The 26,454-nt window shown below is 42.4% G+C and overlaps 1 protein-coding gene across 1 annotated transcript in view; it reads right to left on the bottom strand.

Moving 5' to 3' along the window:
- The window catches only part of LOC115354676 (DNA (cytosine-5)-methyltransferase 3A-like), a 39,596-nt gene extending 15,452 nt beyond the window's left edge, over positions 1-24,144 (bottom strand). The window contains exons 1-6 of the mRNA XM_030045134.1: positions 24,122-24,144; positions 22,521-22,747; positions 19,129-19,236; positions 14,204-14,555; positions 8,299-8,345; positions 7,102-7,248 (exon numbers count right to left, since the gene is read on the bottom strand). Coding sequence (XP_029900994.1) covers positions 7,102-7,248; positions 8,299-8,345; positions 14,204-14,555; positions 19,129-19,236; positions 22,521-22,604 — 738 coding nt within the window. The 5' untranslated portion in view covers positions 22,605-22,747; positions 24,122-24,144. The remainder of the gene's footprint in view (positions 1-7,101; positions 7,249-8,298; positions 8,346-14,203; positions 14,556-19,128; positions 19,237-22,520; positions 22,748-24,121) is intronic.
- Between the last annotated feature and the right edge of the window lie 2,310 nt (positions 24,145-26,454).

Raw genomic sequence — 26,454 nt, forward strand, 5'->3', positions numbered from 1 at the left:
CATAAGTGAAAGTAAATGTAAAGCGGCTCTATATAATCTAAACAGTAAGACTTCGAAAGCCCTAGAAAACCTCCCTTTATCTCTTACTGATACCTTTTCCTCAATAGCAGTGTGCACAGCAACCCTACAGGCACACACAGAGGTGTGGCTAAGTGGAGGAAAATGACAAAACACAGTGATGGTGCACAAACACATCTCAATTTTTAGCTCACTGAACCAAATTTAAACACCTATTTTAAGCCTGTCGTGCTATATTAGTCATGTCCGCTTTCATGTGCAGGGCTGTCTGCGCTGTCAGCAGACTGTAAAATGATGAGAATAAAATGTTTTGCAATGCTAACAGATGAAAAACGAGATGGATGGCATTACTAGCAGGTTAGCTGTACCCCACATGTACTTGGATGGCCCGTGTGTAATTATACCGCGTAAGGTAAACAGCAGAGAAGTATGTAATTTAGATTGTGGGGCTCCACAGGCTGAGTAAACATTTCTTTATCTCTGAGGGTCAGGCCCATTCATCAACAGTGGTGTATAGCAGCTCTGCAGACAGACAAGGAGAGGTAGGGCTACAGAGAAAAACATGGCAGTTGGCTGCAAACTTGTTCCTCATGTGTAAAACTCCATCCAAGTGACACATTTTTCTGTGTCAAATCATATTTTGCCCTCTGTGATGTTACTCTGGAACATGAAGTGCAATTTAAAAAGTATAAACAGCATCACTGACAATTTAGAGGCACTGTATAGGAAGGCCGATGGGGCAAAAACCAACTTGCAAAATAGCAACCCAGCCGTTTCTTTCCTCTTAACACGGTATAAAAATACATGTCAGCAGCACTTTTGCCTGTGTCATCGCATCCTCAAGCACTTCTTTATGTGGAGCTGATCTTTTGATATGCAGAGTTGATCACATGCTTGATGACACGGTATCAGAGTGTGTTATATAACACTATTTTATATGAAGAAAATAGTGACTACGGCCTTATATCAAATGGAGGGGCATGCTACATAAAGGCAAAAAGAAGAAACAACTGGTAGAAGCTGTTTAACGTGCTGCTTCAACATGAATTTAAACCATGTTAAGAGATAATAAATGACTGTGTTGACTATTTTGCAAGTGGTTTTTGCCCCAAAGGGCTTCCATAGCCCCGTATAAGGACCTAAAGGGCGCACATGTATTTCTACTATATAAAAATCTAGATTGTGGGCCCTTTAAAATCTGTGTAAACGTGACTTTATCTTTGACTGGAAGGCTTATTTATCAGTGGCATGTGTGTACAGAAACTGTATTCACCAACAAGGAGAGGTTGGGCTCAGCAGAATGTAGCTACCAAATTATTCCCCACTTGTAACGTCCCATGCAAATGACAGATTTTCCAGCCAGTCAACCAAATGTAATGATCTATTTTGCCCGCCATGATGTTATATGGACTTATAAAACAATTAGCGATACAAACACGTAAAATGACACTCACAGCCTCCGTGGTGATTTCGCCGCACATTTCGTTGTGGTTTGGGAATGGAAAGTACAAGTGTATGTGTCATGTGTAAAATGTATATTGTGGGACCTTTACAGTCTGTGCAAACAAACATGCTCGCTGCAAACTTGTTCCCCACTTGTAAAAATCTAAATGACAAATTTTCCAGTCATCGAACCAAATATAATCATCTGTTTTGCCTGCCATGATGTTAGTCATGCCGACTTTGTAATGCGAACATGTATAAGCAGAGGCCGATAGCATCGCCACTGATTAGTTGTGCCCCACGCAACCAGCGCACAATGACGGCACACAATGCATCCGTACTGTATAAGTACAATGTCTAGATTGTGGGACTTTTCAGGTCTGTGTAAATATTTCTTTATCTCTGACTGTAAGGCCTATTCATCAATGGGCGATGTGTACAGTAACTCTATAATGTCCAGAGCTCCAGTGGAGAGTTCACTGGGTTTGTGGTACCTGACACTGAACCGCTAGGTCGATCAGAGAGGACGAGACCCAGCCGGGACTTAAGCCTCTCACAGTAAATCCCCAACAGCTGCACTCATTCTGATGTCTCTCTCTCTCTCTCTCTCTCTCTCTCTCTCTCTCTTTCTCTCTCTCTCTCAATACACACACATGAAGACTCACATACACACGCACACATACTAACTTCCTCCGTCCTCTCTGTCTCTCTTGTCTAAAATACACATACATGCAGACACGCACGCAACGCACACTTACAGAATATATACCCACAGTCACGTATGTAAACACATGCTACTCATACTATAGGCTACACGTGAAAGCCCTGCACAGCTGTGCTTACTTTCGTGAAATCTTTCTCAGGTTCTCAGGTCTCACACATTCTGTAAATGTCCTGTAGCCTGAGTGAGTGCGGGGAGAGAGATGGGAGAGCGCAGAGGAGGAGAAAGAAAGGAAGGGAGGGAGGGAGTGAGAAAGAGAGAGAGTGAGAGTGAGAGAGAGTTGGGGTATAGTACAATCCTTCGGCCTCTCTCCCAGTGTGTCTCGTAAACAATAGGGCCTTTAAGGGGAGGTGGTGCTAGACAGCGCGGGGAGGGGTTACGGCGCAGAGCAGAAACATGTGCTCTTCAATCAAGAGGCTCTGCTGTGGTTTATAAATATCTGTACTGTAGAGCTGGATGGATGGTTCAAAGCCTTGGGCCATATGTGTTAGGCCTCTTGGCTCCAGCACAAGCACACTGGAGTCAGTGTTAGACAGCCTGCTTGGATGTGTGGTTCCAGATGGTAAACTGCAAAAACTAACAAATGTCAATTAAACTGCTAAACGCGTTATGTGTTTTGGAGAAACAATGTGTGATAGTATCACGCTTCTGCAAGTCAGGACAGTTTGGGAAGAAATGGACTGATTGACAGTGATTTCAACATGTTTTAAGAGTTTTCACCCGAAGTGAGCTATTTCCTCTTTGGTGACCAGTGCTTATAGGCATGTTGGGAGAATTGTAAATGGCAATAAAGCAGCTAAGCTACTGCTACAGTGTCCATTTAGGTGTGTTTAGGGTTAGGGTCTCCAGGGTACAGCCTGTGGTTGCTTTTCCTCAGAACCAATGGGAAAGTGACTCTGAAAACGCCAGTGGGGGGAGGAGAGAGAGTACAGTGGCTATAAGAACCAGATATTTGTCTCTGGCCTTTTTCCCAGTTGTAAATGCCCCCTTTTGGGGGCCTCACAGTGTGTGTGCAGCTACACCAGCAAGACAGGCTCTCTGGGTCTAAAGGGGAAAATAGGAAAGGAGGTACTGGAGACACAATGCGGTCTTTATCATTTACGCACGCCTGCCCGTCACTGACAACTTCAGAAATACCAGCACTTATATATGCTGTCACGCCATATAGAAGACAAACACCAAAAATAACACCACACAGGGATATACACACACTGGAGAGCACCTATGTTTAAACAACCATTTAACTCCACATTTAAAATATCTTCACTCTTTTCTTCTTGCCCCACACTATGCTAAATATGAACACAATGGAAAACCCAAACCAAGTTACTGTACTTACAGTAATCATGGGTTTTGTTGTGGATAGAAGAACAGTGAGAACACAAGCCCTTTAGGCCCCTGGCAGAGTGCAGAGACATGTTGGGTGCACAATAAGGGATAATCTGACTTAGAGGTCTGTACAGCATGATACCCTGAGGGCTCAAGGGGTGACAGAGTGCATTGGGAGGCAGAAAAAAAAAAGAGAAAAGATACTGGTCTCCAGGGTGTGAGCATTTCAACACAGGTATTTTTGCTAGAAGAGATGTGCAGAAGATACATCAGTATCCAGTTGTACTTAGACACAAGCATGTTTTTGTTTAGAATGTGAACAGAAATGTCAAATTAGTTGGTTAGCCTCTGTCATTTAAAGTGACAAGTGGTGATTTCAAGGTCACTGTCTTTACCCAGAAAATTATCATTTTTTTAAGAGCCAAGGCTATAATTCCGGAGATGAAACACTGCAATACTGGCTCAAATTCCCTATGCGATTGCCCGGAAAACTCAAAAAGCAACAAATAAAAGTTGCATCCTTTGTACCACTTAAGAATACAGGGACAAAGACAAAAAGCATCAAACAAAATAGATATTAGGAAAAAATTATCTTAAAAGTATCAGGAAAGATGACTTGTAATCAAAACTAACAAGCATTTTGGAAAATTTGATTAAAGGGAAAAGTTAGATGAAATAAACTGTCATTGAGCATTACTTCTTCACACAACGTGACAGCTTGCCTTTGAAGCAACACAAAAGAGTTTGACCTTTGAATACAGTATTCTCTCATGCGCAACAGGCAAGAGAGACACAGCAGGAGCTGTTTTGTGTGATTGTTTAATGGATTATACAGTGAGATATGTCTTCAGTAGGCTCACTTTAAAGAACTAGGCTTATCTGTTGAAAAGAACAGCAGACAAAAACTTCCTGAAGTTATGACAGATGTAGTTAACATAACGTAAGACTCAGCAGATCACGAGCGCTGCAAACACTGATCATAAATCTTTAAAAAGCTGCTTTCAAGTGGAAGTATTGTCTAAAATTTCTGAAGTGGCAGATTACTGTTCTGTTGTGCAGCAATGTGGCTACTGCATTCATTAGCCTGATTTTAGCAGGGATCCCTACAAAGGCAGTGTATTTCATTAGTGGCCTTGGGGGGTCACACCAAAAGAGGCCATCTGGTTCTCATTGTATTATGTCCTTTTAAGAGATAATTAGGAATATTACAGGGTCAGCCATGAATACATAAACATAATTCCCCATGAATCCACAAGTGGAGTTGTTTAAAAAGCTCCCCAAGGAGCCTGCTTGTATGAGTCCAAAAGCCTTTAAAATGCTCTCAAATAATCAAATTAGTGTTCTTATAGTAAATCTTATGTCAACTTTTAAGGAAAAGACACTGCATTCACATGTCAAAGAGAACAAAGTACATGGTGATTATATACAAGGTTTCAGGCCTACAACTGAACTTTCTCCCAGTTTCTAATCAATACTCCTGATAAAAACCCATGTCAGTGCACACTTAAAGATCTAAAGTATTTTCTATGCAACACAGACTTTTGTACACTAGATTTCAACAGTTATCCTATATCACACATATCATTTATATAGGTTTGTTAATTCAAAAACAAATGTGTTATGTAAGGTGAAAATCATGGTGGCTCTGCAAAAAAAGCAATATGTTTGGGTAAATATATTTAATCTAAAAAGTGATGCCATTCTGATATTTCTAGGCACTGCTATGAAACAGGAAATAGTTTCTGCACATTCACCCCATGGGATCATGTCGTTCCTCCAAAAACTTTTTTCATGCGAGCAACTTTTTCTCAACACATCTGCAAATGCCTGCTCTCTCTTCCTTTTTAAAGAGACGGTTTCCCTTTAAGCTGTGCAGAGCAGATGGTCCATAACAACTCTCGTGGAAATACCTGAAGTCAGCATATTCCCCCTCGCTGTAAGCAGGCTAATCAGACATTACTCTATCCACTGTGTTATCAAACAAACAATGCAGTGCACATACCCATACACGCCGGCGCGCGACACTTATAATCCAGTGTGGGGCTTGAATTTTTTTCCCCCCACTCTAGGGGTAGAAGAGATCGCTTAAAAAAAGAAAGCATGAACATTTCTTTGTCTGGGAATTCAGGGTCAGGTGATTGCCGACAGGAATTCTGGTTGGCTAGAGAGGACTTGCAAAATGTTGGCAGCAAGCCAAGAGGCTGTCTTGCAAGCAGGGCTGGAAATTTGCTGCAAACCTCATCTTCACCCTCATATCCATAGCACAGAGTTCATTTCCATAGCTGGGGGAGGGGTCAGGAAAAGAATGGGGGTGGGAGGGAGCGACGGAGAAGTCCACTGTAACACAAGGCACATAAAAAAGAGTGATCCCATTCCCGTAGAAAGTGCAAGACAGCAGGGTTTCATTCCTCCGTAAACTAACCCTTTCAGCCACCGTCCTCTCAGAGCGGCTGCTCGAGCAACATGCTACAGCAAAACACTCTGTGGCAAGAGCAGAACCAGAGCAACTTCAGGCTGCACCTTATAAGTCCTCAGGAAAGGGCTGCGAAGCCAAAACAAATCAATCTTTGTCCAAATAACATGAAAGTGTGTAATGAGCCAAATAACAAAAAAGGGAAAAAAGGCACACACAGAATTTGCATCTTGCAAATCCCCTTAAATCTTAGGCTTGTAGGGCCACTCGTTCAAGAGAATCCACCTCTATTTGGAAAACGTGAACTGCCTACTTCCCCAGTATTTTACGACATTTCACTTGTGAGACCCCAGCATGTCCTGCTAATTTGGCAATATTTCCTCCCTCCAGACATTTTTATGGCTGCTCCCCAAGCCTTTTCCAGTGGAGAGCTGAGGGGGTGGGGAAGCAAAAGAAATGGAAGGCCCCATCTTGTTACTATGGAGACACCTCATTATGTAACAGTCAAAGTCGCACTCCATCACATTACTACCAGGAGTAATATCTAACATGACTAAGTAGCAAGGAATGCGGGAAATGGCACATTTACAAGGATTTACATCATGTTGTTTTGGGAACAGGAATTAATGATCTGAAATGAAATCAGTGCTTGGATAAGTTGCCACATTTGCTGAGACACAGGGCTAACAATAATAGAAAGAGTGTGTTTGCCACTGCTCACTAATGCACAAATCATTTTATGATGCTTTTTTTTGCACTTGAATATAAAACCATGTGTTTTTTTTTTTTTTTTTTTTTTCAGTTTTAAGCAATTAAAAGCACAGTAGATGACACAAAAATCTAAAATTACAGCAGCATTTTCAATCAAAAAGCATGAATAAGGTCAAGGCACCCAAGAGATGTCATGAGCCGGCAGGATTTTTCATTAGCTACTATAATAGACAAAAGAAAGCCAGGAAATGTGGGACCCAATTAAACAAAAGACCCTGCAAATCCACTGAAATAAATGGTACCTTCATGAGATATCAAATGACCCATCAAATACACTTGGCCATGAACACACCGCGAGCCCTACCCTCAACCTTGGCAGCTCTAGTCCACGACTGGCCGGCCCATCATGGACATGGTGTCCATCGTCCCCTGTGACAGGGGGCCGGGACAGAGCTGGGGTACTCACCTCCATCTTCCACTTGGCCAGCCACTCCTCTCTGGTCCGCTTGCTAATGTAATAAGGGTCACCAGCCTGGAAGGTTATTCTGGGCATTGGCCTCTGACGAAGGCTGATCTCCCAACCAACTCCCCCTCGCAGCCTCCCTCGACCTCCCTGTTTAAAGTGTTAAAAAAAAAAAAAGTTAGCTACTCGTTTTTGATTCTTCCTTTTAAGGGTTTGAGAGATTCTCAAGTGGGGAAGTATCTAGTTTCGTTATTTAGTAACGCTGTCAAACGTCTCGAGAGGCACGGAGACAGATGCTAGTTAACGTCAGTAAACTGGTCTTTGAGGTTGTGGAGATGGGGGCGTCTCGCCTGCAAACAGTTGAAGATCCACATGCTGATGTGCTGCATGCTGCTGTCGGCTTGGGATTGGTCAAGCAACTATAAGTGATGCCACATTATCTAATCGTAGCACCCTGGTGGCAGACTTTGTCTCAAAGTCACTGGTGCATGCTAATACGAGAGTCTCCCAAGTGTATTTGATATTTCAAATCTATACACCATTAGGTACCATTTCTTTCACAAGTCCAAAGCCGAGTCATATGATTAATAGGTTGGGGAAACAGTTTTTCTAGACCTTAAAGAAGTGTGAGCATGCAAAGTTTCCATTTTTGCATTCTATATTGACATATATAGATGATGACAAGCTTTTGCAGGAAGCATTGCAAGGCTTTCTCTTTTAAGACTTTGAAAATATACGGCAGTAAGTACAACTACCAAAAGTAAGGTTGCAACAACAGGTCCACCTGTTTGCACACTTGCCCCCATCACCAAAACATGCAAGGTGTCCCACAGTAAAGACTAATTAAGTAGATAGAAGAATTCACAGCATGGTAACTGCAGTTAACACTAATAACTGTACTGACACTTGCCTTGCAGATGGTTTGCTCATTGACAATGTAATAGTGTGATGGAGTCGGAGAAGTCAGTTGTCTTCACCTCTCTGTGAGAAATACTGTCTTTTGTCAAACCAAGAATGTGCTTTTGATTTGGTTCAGTCAATAGCACGGCCATCTATCATGCTGGCAAGCATAGGGTTCACGGCTGGAGACAGGGAAAGGAGTTCATCCCAAGAGGAAGCTATAGTCCTTGCCAGCATGAATGACACCTTTAAGACTCGCAGCAGCCAGGGAACAAAGACACAACACAGCAGAAATCTTACCTCAGTCTTGACTGCATCACCCCCGTCCTCCTCCTTGTGCTCCACATCTAGAAGGAAGACAGCGACACAATGGATGGCCTGAATCATTCATAGGCGACTGGAGAAGCAACAGGTCACTGTAGCCTTTGCCACATCAATTATCCTTTTATCAGTGTGAACCCTAAGAGGCCTCTGATTCATCAATAAACTATATGACATCTATTATACAGAATGGTCAAGCCCTACCTTCACGCCATCCTTTTACCCATGTATTTGATTAAATTAAGGTCAAATAAAACACAAACTAAAATGGATAAGGGCTTCTACCAGGAGAAACTAGCTCGGGAAACTCCTTATGTATGCTTAGCGTTCATACTCCTCTTGATCATAGGGGATTTAAGATCACAGGAGCTCATGCACTCAGGTGCCATAAGAGGGTTTGATGCAACCCAGAAGGTTTGGAGTGGCTGCCCAGGTTATGATGAGTGTGGAGAGGGGCCAGGTTTATTTTGGCAAGTGTCACACTTTTGACCTTATATCCCCCCTTCAGGAGAGCCGCAGCTGGATGCTATTAGCATGGCCCCTCCCACACCCTTGACACGGAGCAGTAGAAGCAACAACACATACTGCTTCACTTGTGTGACTTCAGGGCCACATATAATCTCCACACCAATCTCCAAAGCCTCAATAGGATCAAGATATGAGCCTCTTCTTGATGCAGTCTTTTGGCTCGTGTGGATGTACAGTGGAGACAGTGGCAGTGGAAGCTTGCATTTTTTTCTGCAACTAGCAACAGCAAATGGTGTAAATACCTGCAAAATATGCTGTGCCATTACTTAATTAAGTCTATGCATTGATCCTTAAGTCTTGGATGCTTTAAACATCTTAAAACATCTTGCACATCCTGTTCATATAAGTTCTAGACGATTCAAGGAACCACATAAAAGGAATAAGTAACTAATGTCCACATATTCCTGAGGCCCATAAACGCTTCACCTAACAGGAAGCAAAACCTCAAGGTGGTGGTGCAGCAATTGCATACAAACTCTTAAAAACAGCGAAGAAAATATTTAGCCTCTACTGAAACGTGCACTGAAACCGCAGTCTAATAAAGTCTTTAAGACAATAAAAACTATAAAGTTGGGATTTCCCATTAACTTGGCCATGATTTAAGATCCTGAGGTCTATAACAACAAGGGCATGTTATTCATTCTTAAACAGCATTGTTTTCCTGTGTTCAGCAGAGCAGAGGGAGGTTAGCCAGGGAGCATGGATACAACCCAACTGAAACACTAGGACGGCAGTCAGGATTCATGATTCTTGAAAAGTTTTTCACCCACAGCAGCAGGAGCAGCAGGAAAACAGATAAGGAGGCCAAAATCAGCTCTATCGCAGAAGTCCCAAGCAACACCTTTGGTATAACTTTCACACAGCGTTTAATCTGAGTGTAAGCAAATGTTTCTAAAATTGCGCAGGCTCAGTGATATGACACCACTGGAGTTTATACAAACCATGTGGACAGCTGTGCCCTAAATTAGCATGATGGCACCGCCTGAGTAAACACGGCTATCTGCTGAGTTGTGTCACCAAACACTATTATAACACTTGAGTCCTGAGAGGCAAGGGACAACTTTTGATAGCATGTTTTCTGCAAGCCAGCCCTGGGTTGTCGCTGAAGTGCCCTACAGACGTGTCCAAACAATAGTCCGCTCTCTTAAAAGCCTCTTCAAGTTTGTTCCATGTGTAGCTGAGCCCCCTCTTTCTCTCTCTCTCTCCCCCCTCTCTCTTTTTTCCACTCCTCTCTCCTGGTCTCCCCTTCCTCACTGGGAATAAGTGACTACATAACAAATCGGTGAGGCAGTGTAGACTGCCAAGGTCATTGAGTTTGTGAGGGGAGCTGGCTAACGTTGCCCACAGAGAGTATACCTTGCCAGTTTGAGTGTGTTCCAGCTCTCGTATTGCTAGTGCTCAGTTCCACTCCAGCCGGAGCTCAAATCCTTCCTGTGCCCTCCAGATGGATAGCAGAAACCCTGTTTAGCCGGCTATCGATCCGCCACTCTACCCCCCACCCTCCCCACCCCCCCGAAGCTCATCTCCTCTCTCTCTGAGCCAAATATTCCAGAGCTCTTTCTGTTCAAACTCTTTTATCTCACTGCATATACGTTTAGACACTCACAATTAGTGACAGTGAGAATGTGTTGTTAATTAAACTAAGGATAAATCACAGACAACTGTGCTGTGTGTTTAGCTGATAAAGGGTAATTTATAGGGAGATCTGAGGAGCTGCAATTAAAATCAAGGGGTTGGAGAGATAATCCACTGACACTCTTGTTTTAATCTTACTTTTGTAACATATTTGCTGCTAATGCCTCATTGCAGTGGCGTTTTTGCAGAGATCGCTCAGTCAAACATGTGTCCACCAGTTTCTTTTTTGCATCTTTTTCTTTGTGCTTTCTGGTGATGAAGTTTGAGTTTTTTTCTGTACTTGGTGCTCTTTTTTCTTTGGTGACTATTGCCGCTCAATCTAACACATGAGCAGTAATAGTTACCATGGCTGAACCCGGCTCTTTATTTGTTCCAGACAAACCGCTGTTGCTGGTGCAGGAAATGTAAAATGCATCACCATTTGTGTGGCAAACAGTTTTTTTCTTGAGAAAGACCAACATGATATGTACAGAGGTGTTTAGGACGGCATGTGTAAAAGTTTTTATACACTTGTCAAATTTGAAATGATGAAAACGTTACTGATCATTATTTTTATTTTCTTGTCTGTGCAGACAAAGGACAGCTCAATGCCAATTGCCTGTCTCTCTTCCTTTCCTTTTCTATGTGTGTGTGTCTTATAGTGAAAGTGCGTGTGTGTATGAGAGAGAGAGAGAGTGAGAGAGAGCGCATCACAGCATAGATCAGGTGAATACAGAGTGCAGACTCAGTGTGTAAGAGCTCTGGGCACAACGCCATCCACCTGGCAGGGCCCCCAACAGGGAGGCGGCCACAACAGAGACCTGCCGACTCCCAACAGAGGCAGGTTGCCAGGAGACGACTCGCTCCTCCCCTGGCTTTATTTACCGCACTCTTCATCAAGGTCATAGCTGTGTCTCTACGGCAGGGAGAGCAGCGAGAGAGACACGTGGCTGACCAGGGAAGAGAGAGAGAGAGAAAGGGAGGAGACAGATAGGACTAACAAGGAGAAAGTGGGGGGCTAAGTGATACGGTTAATCTCCGTCTTGCACTAAAGACTACCTGTCAGCACGATTCTCTCCCAACAACACTACGGTGATTTATAGAATATTTATACACTAATGTGTCCTACTACTGTACATTGTACCTGGTGGGGATTCTGCCCTGCTCTATTTTGCAATTGTCCACACCATTATAATAATAAGAAACATATAATTTAATCTGACTGTTTAGTGAAACATTATTTTTCACAATTAATTGCTGCAGTTTCAGGAGGCAAAATTATTTTAATACACTTTTTAACAATATGTATGTCAGCGTGTTTCCATGCAGTATTTCACAAAGTAGCAGCAGCTATAAAGAGTAGTTTCCACACTGTCTTACTCCTATTGTGATCCTTATTGACAAAATTAAAATAATATTCAATCACTGCTTTGTTACTTGAAGGCACAGCTACAACCTTAGAGCAAATTTTGAACAGAGCCTGTACTTTCTTGTGATCATTTGGTTTAAATCTTAATCTACTGATTATTTTTTAGATTAATTGTTTAATTTATAATGTGTCAAAAGACAAATGCTCATTGGAAGCCCAAAGAGTGTCTTCAAATTGCTTCCTTAGTCTGTCCAGCATCCAATATAGAGACCCAAAATATGAATTTTAAAATATCAGTGGACAAAATTATGCAAATCTTAGCATCTTGGTGATCATATTGAAGCTATAATCAAGACATTTTGGGCATTTTTACTTGATAAATAACTACAACTGATCAGTTATTAGAGATTAACTTCTCTGTCCATCGACTAATCGATAAATCAACAACTCGTCTCAGCACAATGACAGATGATGACCAGCTTTCAGGAAGTGTTTTCCTCTCTGATTCCTTCTTTTCCACTTTGCTGGTTGCTATGTTTTTTTTTTTCTAAAAAAAAAGTACTCTGGTAGGGTTTCTCTCTCTCGACCTGCCTCTCCATTTCCATTCGTTTTCATAAGTTACACATTAAAAAGTTGTGACTGGTCACATGTATTTGCTGCACTACACATACCATTCCAGGACTTTCAGGGAAATAAGTAATATTACACAACCCTTCATGTTGCGTAATTACTAGGGCTGTCAAACAATTAATTTTTAGAATCACATTAATCTCGAGGCAATTTGTGGAATGATCGCGATTAATCACATATAAGATATATAAAATTTCTTCCTTGCCTATCCTTTCACTGTTGTATAGCATATTTTGGAAATTGTTTTGCAGGGTTTATATGATGCATTCAATACAAACTGTATGATCTTTTTTCGCCCTGTTGTCTTCGACCACACTGATGGGCCGACAGTCCACAGAAATCTATTTAGCGACTGCATCACTCAGCTTTGCTGTGTGTTGACAGATTTGAGCCTTACACTCCAATTTGATGGAGGTTGTAGCATGTTTAGTTTAGGGTTAGGGGTTTCATGAAGTCTGGCGAGGAAAAACAACAAATGCTTTGCATGATTTGCAGCATCGGGGAGGAGCGAGGCCAACGGCATAGCTGTAGTATTCAGAAGCTTTACGGCAGCTTCCCTACTCTTAAAACAATGCAGCTTTCTCTGTAGCGAGCTGCTTTTTCGGCCAAGCAGAGGCATCGCGCGAGCAATGATGAAATTTGACAAGGAAGACACAACTTGCCAGCTTGTGGTGCTTTTTCTGCAGCGCTTTTTTGCTTTCTGCAGCCTCCATGGTCAACGCTTTCCAACCACGGTTAAAAAAGCCCAGGGAGCAGTAGACTAAGTTAGACTGGAGAGACCTTCTTCGTGGTTGCTCTGTTTATTGCTGCTAAGAAACACACTTTTACACTTCTTGCTGTTACCCATTAACTGCTCCGCTTTTACAGCGCTCACTCTGCTGCCAACACACACCTCCTATGCCCGACACACCTCCAAAGATGGCACCCGTAGCTAAAAGAGACACCTGTGTACAGACCTGCCGCGTCGCTGCCCAGGGTGATAGTGACGCCTAGTGATGACTTCAAAAATGAGTGCATTCATTTGATAAAAAGTAACATATTTGACAAGCCCACCCAGCCTCCTTACAAGGGAATCAGACACTTTACCATTACAGAGTCTTATCTGTACCATATTAATATACTCAAATATCCTTTTAACAATCTATGAGCAAACAATATAGGAACAAAAAACGCAGAGGAGGAAAAACCTCTGCGACTTCTTCTACCACCATTATATTCAATATAATGGTGGTATATATTCTGTTAAAATGACTTTTTTTTAAGTTCAGTAAATGCATGATGTTTCCAAAGTCAAGGAGAAATCATTCAAAATAACTGTGATCTTGACCAAAATTGTGATTATGACCTGCCACAATCAAGCAGCCCGATGTTAATCAGTGTTCATTTTTTATTAACACGTTGAGGCCCTCAAATTAATAGCATGTGTTAATGCAAAACATAAAAGCACAATTTATGAAAGTGTTAACTGTGCAGCCCTACTCTTTGGTGGACATTTTTATCCAAAGCACTGCACGGCATTGTACATGCAAACAATCGTAGCTTGTGCGGCCCAGTGTTTCTAATCCTGGAAGTATTAGTGCCACGATCTGTCTATTGAGCTATATAAAACTGCTCGCTCTGACATCCAGTTACAGCTCATTGCTTATCGTCTCCCACTAGTCACATGCATATAATTTTTCCTCTTAGAACCATGGATGGCAGATCAAAGGATAGCAAAGCTGAATAGGCAGAGCCAGAACTCACATTTTGTTGGGCGCTCCAGTTTCCGCCTTCCTCGTTTCTTGCGCGCTGTTGTCAGGCTGCTGTCCTTGTCCTTCTCCGAGTCCTGCTCTTCCCGGCTGGGTAGGAATCCGTTCTCCTGGGAGGGGCTCAGGCTCTGAGCCTGGGAGCTGTTCTCTGCCCGGCAGGAGGAAGGGTCTCTGGGGATCCCGTTCTCCACTTCCCTCTTCTCCTGTTTGGGAAAGCAGGCATCGGACGTCCTGTCTCCGTGCCCACCCACATCTCCATTGCGGACCTGTGCCATGGACGGCCTTCCCACCCCAGCATAGCTATTGCCCACGCCCCCACCATCTTTGAGAGAGCCACAGCTCTCAACCTACAGGCAGGGGAAGAGGAGGTTGCAATGTTAATATCCTGGCAATCTATCAGGTTTACATAGTGTTATTGCTGTAGCAGTATGTTACAGTTTGATGTTATGAAGGCGTACGGCAGTGTTGAGCCTGCCAGCAGTTCTGACAAATCATTAGATATACTGTAGCAGGCAGTGAGTGTAATAAACAAAACCTTTCAGGATTTACAACGAATCATCACGTACACTTGAAGAAAAACACACTACATAGGCACTAAAAGGATATACACCGTCTGTAAGTGCTCTTCAGGTCTTAGGCACAAAGAGTGTAAATGGACTATTACAAAGAAAATGCCAATGAATGCATTCATGCTTTTCATTTCATTCTCCTTTTTATCCTTCGAGCCTCGTCGTCTGTATCTGCGCCGAACCAAAAGCCTAAGTCAGCTTTTACACTTATGAGTCAATGAATTAAAGCATTTCCCATCTTGTTTCACTGAACCAAAGCTGTAAATTACAAAGCTCTGCCAATAAATTTACTGTACAACCATTAACTTGAAAGTATGGAATGGATTACATTTGAGTTCAGCAAGTACAGTATTGAGCTTCCTGAACTCGTGCGGTTTCTTCATTACAGCAGCACAGAAATATGAGAAGAATGTTGGCTGTTTGACAACGGAGTATTTTTTCAATCTGTGTAGTTTGGAACACCCTGCTGAACGATTTCATTCTACACAGTGTATTTACTCAAGTAAATTCAAAGGGAATTTACCTCTTTGAACGTGCATTTTAGGGTACATGGACAGAGATTCATACACCGCACCTCATTTTACCTAAGACAAAAAGGCACCATCTGTTTTGAATGACCCAGAAAAGAATCCTTTCAACTCCAAATGTGTGAAGAGGACATTTGGGGAGGGGGTGGTGGTGGTGGTGGTGGTGGTGTCGTGATAACATCTCTGCTCCTGCCTAAAAATAGCCATAAAAAACACTTTCTCAGACAATCCCATTACTGGGTCACTGGGAGCAGAAAGTGGAGCATGTCTTGTGAGATTGTACTGTCAACATTGACGACTGCCATGCTGAAGCTTTTATCTCGTGCAGACAGGTAGAGCATTTACATTAGAGCCCACATAATTCAGGCAGACGACAGCAACGCCTCATGAGGCATCCGTCTTTCAGTACAGTTGGAGAATGGCTGGCAAACACAGGGTCTTCTGCCGTAAACTAAAAAACGCAAGTGGAAACCGCATTTTGTTCAGCATGTGGGCCGATACAATGTAAAACAAGCTTTAACGTGACCCCAGAGACCCATAAAGCGTGTGTGTTGCACGAGATGTCTGTATAAATGAATGTAATGCAAATTATGTGGAACTGAGCTGCTTATGATGCAGAATAAAAACTCGGCGAAATAATTACTGCATTGTAAGGCACGCTAAGTCAAACCAAATTTGGTTTTCAGCCATCCCTCGGTGACCGCAGAACTCTAAATCACTGTACAGTTATAGTAAATGAAAACAAATTAACTATAAATGTTCAACAATCCCATTCATACAAAGAGCAGCGCTCCGGCAAGTCTGTTTGACTCGATAAATGAAAACAACAAGCCCATTGGGTAGCCTTTATTATTAATACTCAGACTCAATTCATAACTTGAGAATGAGTTGCTGTGTGTGTGAGAGAGAGTGTGTGTGTGTGTGTATGAGTGTGAGTGTGTCTCTGTGTAGGCTGGGGCAAACACACAGGAAAGCACAAAAGCAAACAGTCAAAAGCAAACAGACACTCAGAAATACACAGACATCTGCACAATACCAGGCAGACACACAGAGTCACAGAAACACACACACACACACACACACATACACTCACACACTTGCTCGCTGAGAGTATTACACAACAGATTTAGTGACCCAGTGAACTACATGTGGCCCCCGCCAGAGGTCAAAGATCACGGTTGGTAAGTCAGGCAGCTCAGACAGTCAGACAGAGCAAAACACTGACTAACTCAGCCAACTCACTGCCACCGAGGGCGTAACCATGCCACAGACACCAGGGTGGGGGGGGGGGGGGTCCCAAGAATGGCTTTTAAGTGCACTCCCCACAACTCGATCATACTTATAGATGAAAATTCACACCTTTAGAACATAGTGTTGCGGACTACATTGATCATTTGAATTCACATTTAAAGGAACAGTCTGTGATTCCTCTGAGAAAGTGGCTGCCCCTCCACTTTGTCTTGTTTTGGTCACTAGTTTGCTGTTTGCTGACTTTAAACACACCGACCAGTCAGAATGATGCCTAGATTTCCAGTAGTAGCAATTAGAATGGCTTCTAATGGGAAAAAGCACACACTCAAAGCATGTTTATGTAAATACTGTGATTGGAACAAGAACCGATGCTGTAGTTGAATGAATGACAGATTACAAAAGGTCGCTATGGACTTTTAGGTCCAAGTTAATTTGTATTGTGTTGACTTGTCTTCAGAATAAAAGTCTGTACATTTACACTATAAATGAAATCATACAACTGTACAAAGAGTTACCAAAAGCGGGTCTCAGTTGACTCAGAATGGCATGAAACGTGCTCCTATATAGGCCCCAAAGTATCAACCAAATTATTTTAGTTAGTTTGAACTCTATTTTTTAATGGGAATTGTGTGTGAATGCAGCGTCGGGAGGATTGCTACTCAGTTATGTTGCACCATGTGAAATGACAATTAAGGCATTTTGATCTTAATCTTGATTTTCTATGGTACACTGGGGACCCCCCCGCCCCTCCACCAAACAGTGCATACACTCTAGACTGCTACAGTGCGAATTCATATTTTACCTTCTTGGAAACACGTTTTTTATGTAATCTATGAGTCTGATTCTGACATTATATCATAGATTTATATCGATTATTTCCATTTCCAATATGAAACGGCAAATAAGCTGAGTTTAAAGGGGTTTACATAAGAAAGAAGATATAATGAAAACTGCCATTGTCACGTCGAGATTATGCAGTATCTTCAGAAATGCTTTTATAAGAATGGAGGTATTGAGAGTATAAAAATACAAAGAGATGCTCAGTCTCATGAACTATCATTTCATTCCTAAAATTAAGGAGGAAACAAACAACTCAGTCTTAATACGTTCCACTGGTTTGACTAATTTGCAGTATGTCATAATTTTATTTCTAGAATGTAACAATACTGTATTATCCGTGTATAATAAATCATATCAGCAGGGCATTTTGTTAAACCTTGCAGTATGTCACAGCCTGGACATTGTGCAGTTTTTCTTTCTTTTACTCCTTCCTTTTTTTCCCTTTTCCTCCCCCAAAAGTAGTGCAATAACAGCAGCTAACATGTAAAACACTGTAAGCTGAGCCGGGTGAACGCTTTGCCCCAGGCCTCACTTTGTGCAGTGTTCTAGCACTTATCTGAAATTTTGCACCACAACTTGAATTTGACCTTCTCCATACTGTTAGGGTTAGCTGCTATGTGTATTTACCTGCTCCTATAGTGGTTAGTCAGCTATTTCCCTGTTCATTTTTTACCGCTATTTTTACTAGCTATTTACCAGGCATATCTGCTTTTTTTGTTTACTGACTTAAGCTGTCATTTTATGTTATTTTGAAAAAAAAAAAAAAAGATTAAATCACTTAAAATAAACTTTTGTCATCGAGTATCCTCAGCATACTCATGAAAGAATCCCTGATGAATGCCTCATAAGATCATTTTGCAGAGGGAAAAAAGGCAAAAAGTCACGGGGCCAAGTACACAATAAAACACTTATCTGATTCCAGCATCTGACACATGTGGTCGCTTCCCCCTCCCTTCCCCAGGTTTAACAGCTGTGAAAACACTCACTAATGCACCCAGATACCGAGCATATTATTTATTCTATTTGTTATTAATTATTGGGCACCATGACTTAATGGCTTTAAACATAGTGTGACATAAACCCTTCAGTATATTCTTACCGTATATGCACTAACATGGAAATATTTCCATTTGTTTTTCGCTCTGTTGAATCCCACTGTTATAATTAATTTACATGATCAATGCAGAGGTTTATGCAAATGATAACATCTTGGGTAAAAAAAACCCACATGCATACTGGTCCCAGAGTCATTACGAAATCATGGCAATTAACCATAAAAAGCATCATAAAAAAGATTACAAATAGCAGTTGTGTAGTGTTTGTGCACCGCTAAGGAACATGGAAGAGATTATGTGGTGTTTATGAATGGTGTTGTTAAGCTAAGTAGCACGCAGCGCATGTGGCGTCTCACAAATAAACGGGGTTCGACTGATGTGGGCGTTTGAAGGTCAGTACCGATTATCAGTCAGTATCTTCAAATTCTTTCAGTTTCATGGCCAAAAAAAAAGAAATACTCAGTGTTTTCCCCAGAATGTCAGGGAAGAAAAACCTCGGATGTCTCAAGAAGTTAAATGCAGAAAGAAAACAGACTGTCTTTATGCAGCTGTGATCAGGGAGGACCATCAGTCATATTAATGGTGGACAACAATGACTAGCAGGCTGAGATGAAGTTACTATGAACCATGCAGCAGGATGTGATGCTACAATTTCTGCTACATAAAATCAATACTCACTGGAAACTGCTTGCGCTTCCTCGCAGGCCGACCGACTTTACAAGAGGCACTGCTTTTGGCCGGCTTCTCCTCTGTCATCAGGTCCTTGTCTAATATTGTGCTCTCACCCTGTGAACAAAAACACACAACATGTTGGATTTAGACATACAGTTGCGCTGCCATGATTGGAGTAACAGTATATTTAAGGTAGGATCTGGGACAATGAAGAATAGTATAAATTCACTATCATTTAATTCACAAGAAACTGTTGTGACACCAAAAATGTGTCAGTGACTATTTTAACTTTAATTTCACTACCTAGAATCTATTTGTCTGTGATGTCTTAAAATGGGTGGAGGTGTATTAATGAAAGCCAGGCTAGGTAACTGGGACAAGAAAACCCCTGTATTAATCTATGGGAAGTGTATAGTGGCATATAGTATGAGGACTGCATGCAGGTTGTGAGGTGCAGGATTGTGCATCCAGTGCGAGGCCGGGCGGCACTTTCACCCCGAAGAATGATATTAGACTTGCTGGACACACACAAAACCGCGCCGCACAAAAACACTTGAGCAGTTGGAGGAACTACGGCAGGTCCTTGAGTGTCTTTTGGCTGAGTGGACAATGAGACAGACAGAAATTGAATGACACATTCCTTTGAACCGGGCTGAAGTGAAAGCTCTACGGACGCAGAGCTGACCTTCCACAGACGATCCCCTCTTGACACCGTTACAAAGACGTCGAGCGGCCCCCACCTTCCCCTGCTGCAATTTCCCTTTGATTAATAAAACTGTCTTCCCCCGCGAACAAAGCCCTGTGTCTGCCACCACCAAGTACCCCTGGGGTTGATGGGAGAAAAGATGATACTAATGTAGATGCTTTGAGTTTCAGTATTGACTGAATAGGACCACCAGCACCACGTCTGAATGCAAATGAGACTGCAAGGCCATTCCTGACAGTGGCTGAGAGGGAAAGGGGGTTGGGGGTGCTGTGGTTGGACCGGGAGGTAGGCTGGGTCCTTATTAAATTCTTCAAGTAGTGGATGTGAGATTCCCTAAAAGGTAAAAGGGCTCTCGACACTGTCAGGTCCGACTGACTAGTTGTTAAGTACCTAAAGCTCAGGCATGGTGGTATATGACTTTAATATGATCGAAAAGGATTATTAGATAATATTATGTAACTCCAACTCTGTATCTCAATCGTTTGCCTAACCTGCTGTCAACACCAGAAGGGTGGGGTTCAACACATCAGGGCAATTTAAAGTGTTTATAGGTGTACTATGCAAAACCGCCCAGGACTAATTGAAGCGAGCACCCTTGAGACTCGGCTAATTGGCCTGACTCACTAATTTATTAGTGAGCCAGGCCAATAATGAGAACCATATAGACTCAACCGACAAATTACATGCTTATTTCGTCAATATCCTCCCTTAAATTGACCCTCAGCGATTTTGCGCCGTGCACCTTTAATAAATTGTCAGTCTAAGGACAAAGGCCTCTTGATTGTCTAAAGTCTGCTGGTAGTCACTGACAGCTGTGACACACTCTACACATCAGGTAAATCCAAAATATTAAAACTAACAGCTATTTACGAATACTATATGCATAATGAGGCAACAAGCAGCTTCATGTGCTAGCCTGGAGTCCAAAACTGTGTCGTTACAAAGGTCCTGAGAGCAATGGATCAAATCCAACGATCCAACCATTAACATCCCAGGATGAAATACTAGTGTTTTTTTTAACAAAAACTTGGGATTGGAGTAAATGATGCTGTGCTGATTGCGTAGTGTGTTTAACGTGACGCTGTAAGGAGCTATCTGTTCAACCAGGGATTCATCATCAAATTTCTTTAAAAGACAGAGAATCCATTTTGTGCAAGTATAATCACTCTGTCAACCGTGGACTTGTTTTAAATGTTTCTACTGATCATTTTGTAGGAGTGTGTTTTTGAGGTGACGGCAGCTCATTTTAGTGATTACTAATGCTTTGCCAGTCCTTAGGTTTTTCTTTGCCGGGGTGGCAGAATTTGCATAGATAATAGCATGCTTTGAGTGCAGCCTGGTGTGCAGGCTCATTTGGGAGCCACTTACATGGATGACACAATTCAATGGTGCCTGGCTATCTCTGCAGGAACAGACTACAGCACACCGTTCATCCAGCTCCAAACCCAAGAGCTTAGACGCACAGGATGAGAATAATACACCATCTAGACACACAGTTTCACCCCAATATTTTTTGAAAAACAACAGAATGCCTGAAATATGATTGCTTGTTGCCTGGAGTGAACCCTATAACTGTCAATATCTTTGCACTATTTCCGTCTGGGTAGCCGGTTATTTAAGGCAATGCCTGTTGCCAGGCAACAAGACTAGGGGCAGTGCTGTGTAATGGGAGTGTAGGGGAAGAGGACAGATCCCCCAGTAAAACAGCCATAGAGCCATTCCAGCTCCAGCTCAACCTACAACAGCCAACGCCCACGTCACCCAACCACCATTACAACAGCAAGCATCACATAATAGAGTCGCACCTCAGAGGAGCTACCTCAGAGATGCTGCCACCGCTGCCAATGAGGAGCAACACACTGATGCTGCAATTGCACAGGGATTGCATTATGGGCTCTACATCAAAGCATAGATTTGAAAACGCCACCGTGTCTTGATTTTATTTCAAAGCCGGCATGGTGCTCAACATGTTAGACTCCTCTCTTGTACAGAACATGTAAGATTTGAGAATTTGTTCAATAAAAAAAGGAAGAGGGGATCAATGCGACCAAGTCTCCCCCAGTAAGTCTTTGGATTGCAGGGATCAATAGGGCACAAGCTTTACTGATTGATTAACTCCATTCATAAAATTATTTACTGGGGAAAAGGGCTGTAATGGGCATTGAAACGGAGCGGATGAGCAGTCACTGTGGTCACATTGCGCACTGTACAAACCCAGCTCCTCTTGTTTTCATTGTTACATCCATGTAATATCACAGTAACAATACTGTCAAAACAGTGGCATGACACAAAAATCCCTCCAGTATACACACAGACGTGGACACACACAGACACAGTCATGATAGATGGTTTAAAAAAGGGTGTTTAAAATGCACAAATGTTGCTATTCGTATAGCATTATTGCATGAACCCATGAATGATTAATTTCCCTTCAAATAAGCTCTAACGAGGTCTTTGCCTTTTAAAGATTGCAGCGATGCAGGATCAAATCCAAATTAATCGATGCAGCTCAAGTCATTCACAGAGCCTAACCACAATCTGAATCAACTCTTTGACCCCCTCAGACAAAGATAAAAAATCATAGTCAATCTTAGTCATTCACCGACATCCTGCACTGCTGAGGAGACGACTGCAACTCATCTTAAAAGTCACTAATGTCACATTCCTGAGGTTTTACCCTTGAGTTTCTTACCAATCTGTTTCCAGGTGAATCACCGTAGTCTGGGCCTTTGAATGCAGCGGTGGAGGTGTTGGTAACAGTGTTGGACGGCATCATCAAGAGTTTTATGGTTTTATGAGTGATGTCTTATGGTCAGTGTTAATGAGGCAAGCTTCAGGTGAAAAGAAACTCAAAAGAACAAAAAAAATAAATAAAATAAAATAAAAAAATGACCGATGATCCTTCTTCTCTCTGCTCTCCTGGAAAATAAGAAACAGGGCTGATTAGGACTTTGGCGAAAACCAACTGGTTCATGAGTTACATATTAGAGATACCTTGGTTTTGTATTAGGTTGTTCGGATGCTTTCAACAATAGGCTGCAGTCATGCATTCAGAGTTGAATAATGTTTTTGAAAACTACTCATGTTACAACCGCAGGCTGCCTCAGTGACAAATTAGTGCTGCAGATTTCACACTTTGACACAATTTGTATTCTTTTTCTCAAATCAACTAGGCATAATCCTGTTTTTTTTTTTTTTTTTTCTCAACATGAGGCACTTTCTAATCATCAACTTTCCCTTTGTTTAAAGTACACGTCATGTATAGGAATCTCAAAGGCTGCTATAGGATAGCCTACTGTATGTGGCTACTATCGCCTATAGGGCCTAGGCCATTTTTCACACCACATGGATTTATTGATGTACAGTAGTCGACATTAAATGCCCGCTAATTTGCGCTGAACTGACAGCGGGACGTTACGAAACAGCTTTGGGATGCTGCTGTCGCTGCTCCTTCATCCATTTTCAACTATAAAAGAATTGCATTCGCCGTATATTGTCTGCGTTAAAGTAAACTGTAGCATACTTCTGTAGTCAACCATGCGCACAGAGCGGAGCCACACTGTTACACTGGCAGAAACAGAAATGTGTAAACTGCAAAAAAAAAAAAAAAAAAAAAAAAAAAAAAAAAAGCATATGCATATTCAGACGAGAGGATGTGTTTAATTTCCCTCACAGGTTAAAGCCAAGATTACTGACAGTCGGTTCTGATTTATTCAGCACCAGGCCACAGGGATGAGCACGCTCTTGAAAAATAATTGCAGGCGACAACCAGAACGTACTATCCTGAAAAAATAATTTATTATAGGGCCACACAGGCATTTAGTGTCAGCGCATTTCCATGCATATTAGGCTAGAATCAGGTGATTCGCTTAGATGACTGCGATCGACTGACTTGCAGTTATTATTCAAACGGCTATGCGTTAAAATGGCAAAGTTTTACACGTCTTTTTTGCAGGGGAAGTCTGCTTATATGACCCTAGGGACTGTAGCTCTTTTACAGGCCACGGCCACTGAAGGATAAATCCCCGTTATTTTCTTAATAAGGCGGGTATTTCCTGGAGCCACCATCCTGTCTCTCTGCTGTAAATTCGGTCGTCAAGTTCAAGTGCACATCGCGATGTCTAATCGGCACATCTGCAAAAGCAACATAACCTAATCGCTATTTCCCCGTTTCCATCGAGCGCCTTCCGCTCTGAGGGCTTTCACATTTCTGCGATAGAGGTTACTCTTCCTGCATGGCTACCAGTGCCGGGTTAAACGCCTTTAAATGAGTGAATCACAGTTGTTCGTTACCCGTTTTGCCAAGTCCCAGGCCTGACCCTCTTTTTTGTTTCGCTTGCTCCCGGAGCCTCCTTCCTCTTCTCTCCCCGTCCTCCACCTCCCCAGCCGGCCAGCACTCCTCCAGATGCGCCGCTCTCGCTGCAGGGGCCTGCGGACTGCAACTGTGTCTGCCTGCAGCCTGCAGACCGCTACAAAACACACCCCCCGGTGCACCACACGCCCAGGTCAGTGCAAGAAACGCCCGTTTACATCAGTACAAGAAACACCCACACCACTGAGGTTAGACTTATAGAAGGGGGCGTGTCTTGCATCAGTGCATCAGGCTGCAGACATACAACCTTCAAAAGACAGGCTGCTAATGCTTCCACCAGGTCCTAAAGTCCTTTTGCTTTTCTGCTTACGCCATGCAATGGGTATGCAATCACCTATGCAATGGACCCCCATCAAATACAATATTGCAGCCTTGATATTTGAAGATTTTACCACAGGGCCTGGCAGATGGCAAGATGGAAAGATTTTTTTCATTTTCATTGATGCAGCGCTGAACTGCATCACTGCTACATGAAGAGATCGAGGGCATTGCATCTGGTGAAGTGACACCAACGCCCACCATTGCTATTCTTATTCATTCTGTAATCTGGGTCTCCAGTTAATGCAATGATAATTTAAGACACTTCCTCATTTTGCAGGGGGCACTCTGGTACCACCCTCAAGGGCCTTTGGGGGTCACTGGTCCCCTCTGCTACCACTGCTGTGTACATATCAAAGTCTCCAAAGAATTAATATATTAATTTTAATTGACAATTATTTGGAGCCGTAATGCCTGACTGAAGAGTTGCTCATCCACTCACAGAGCTGATATGGCTTTTAGCAGCTGCTCAAAATTATCTGCAAGTTCTTTAATGAGCTCTAATGGATGTGGACCTATATATCACAATGTTGTCTTTTACATTCTCTGAATTAAATTAAGATGGACAGTTTTGATGTTTAGCTTCAGTATAATGACAGTGTGCAAAAAAGGATGTCATACCTTTATACACCATTTACTAGTGAAACTGAAATTAAAGTCATTTCCTGTGTTCCAGTGAGTGAAAGCATGCAGTAATGAAAGTGCCTCTTTTCTGAGCAGATATTCACACCAGCCAGCTGCCTGGAGGCACTGGACAGCTGATGTTGAAACATTTATTTGGTGTTTTATGTGTCTATCAGTACAGATTGGGAGGGGTTTTGAGGAGGTCTATTCTTAAATGGAACCCCGCTGATTTTATCTTGGCTGCTGAATGCTTCACCTCACATTGAATCTACAGTTCATTTCCCAGAGTACAGGAAGAGTGTGATAGCAAATCTCTGATCACATTCATTTCATTTACTGCTTCATAACCAATATTTACTCCATGTATGCCCACTAGACGGAGACACAGAGCGAGGTAAATGCTTCAGGTCGCCAGATGCAGAAGTGCAGAACAACTCCCTATGGGGCAGATACAGAGCTCTTTAGGAGCAGGGGAGGTGTGTGTGTGTGTGTGTGTGTGTGTGTGTGTGTGTGTGTGTGTGTGTGTGTGTGTGTGTGTGTGTGTGTGTGGCAGAGCTGTTCAGCAAGCGGATATGGTTCACTGAGCTGGAAGCATCAGTGTAGCCAGAAGCTCCTCTTCTCTTGTCGTCTGTTGAGTCACTGGCAGTGGGTGGTTCACCTGAGGACAGCAAGAAGATGACACAAGCTGCAGACAGGAGCAGAGCACTACCGGCTGGTGGACAGTCTGTCTAACTCACACTCTATCTCAATCTAGAACACCCACAGGGGGGAGGATGCTTAAGGGTCAAACTTTCCTGACCTCATCTATATTATGTCTGTTTCCTCCCCCCTGCTGTGTGTGGCCTGGAGCACCAGGAAAAGGTCAGCGTTTGTGTTTTCAGCTCAGATTTGTAGGTGAAGCATGAAAATGCATCATTTGTGCCTGAGCTGACTAAAGGATGTGTTTTTCTTTCCTCTTCCGTGTCTAAAAGTAGGCGATAAAGAGGAAGTGATATGTAGATAAGGCACTTGGAGGGGGAAAGGTATTTCATGAAAAACGGATCTTAATGCCAACATCAACAGCTTGTTTCTGTGTTATATCAAAAGCTAAAACGTATTTATACTGTTAAGAATGCAAGTATAATCATTTTTATTTGTCTTGATGTTTGAGAGGATTGTGCACTATACTCTAAAGGATGAATTCCAGAAACAGTTGAATGATGAAGTGTTTTTGTTAGATGACTGAGTACAGTGTAGAAACCATTAATTAAAAAACAAACAAACAAACAAACAAAAAACACTGCAATAACAATCATGACATGGTCAACCAAGC

This window comes from Myripristis murdjan, chromosome 22, assembly GCF_902150065.1.
Source record: "Myripristis murdjan chromosome 22, fMyrMur1.1, whole genome shotgun sequence".
NCBI lineage: Eukaryota > Metazoa > Chordata > Actinopteri > Holocentriformes > Holocentridae > Myripristis > Myripristis murdjan.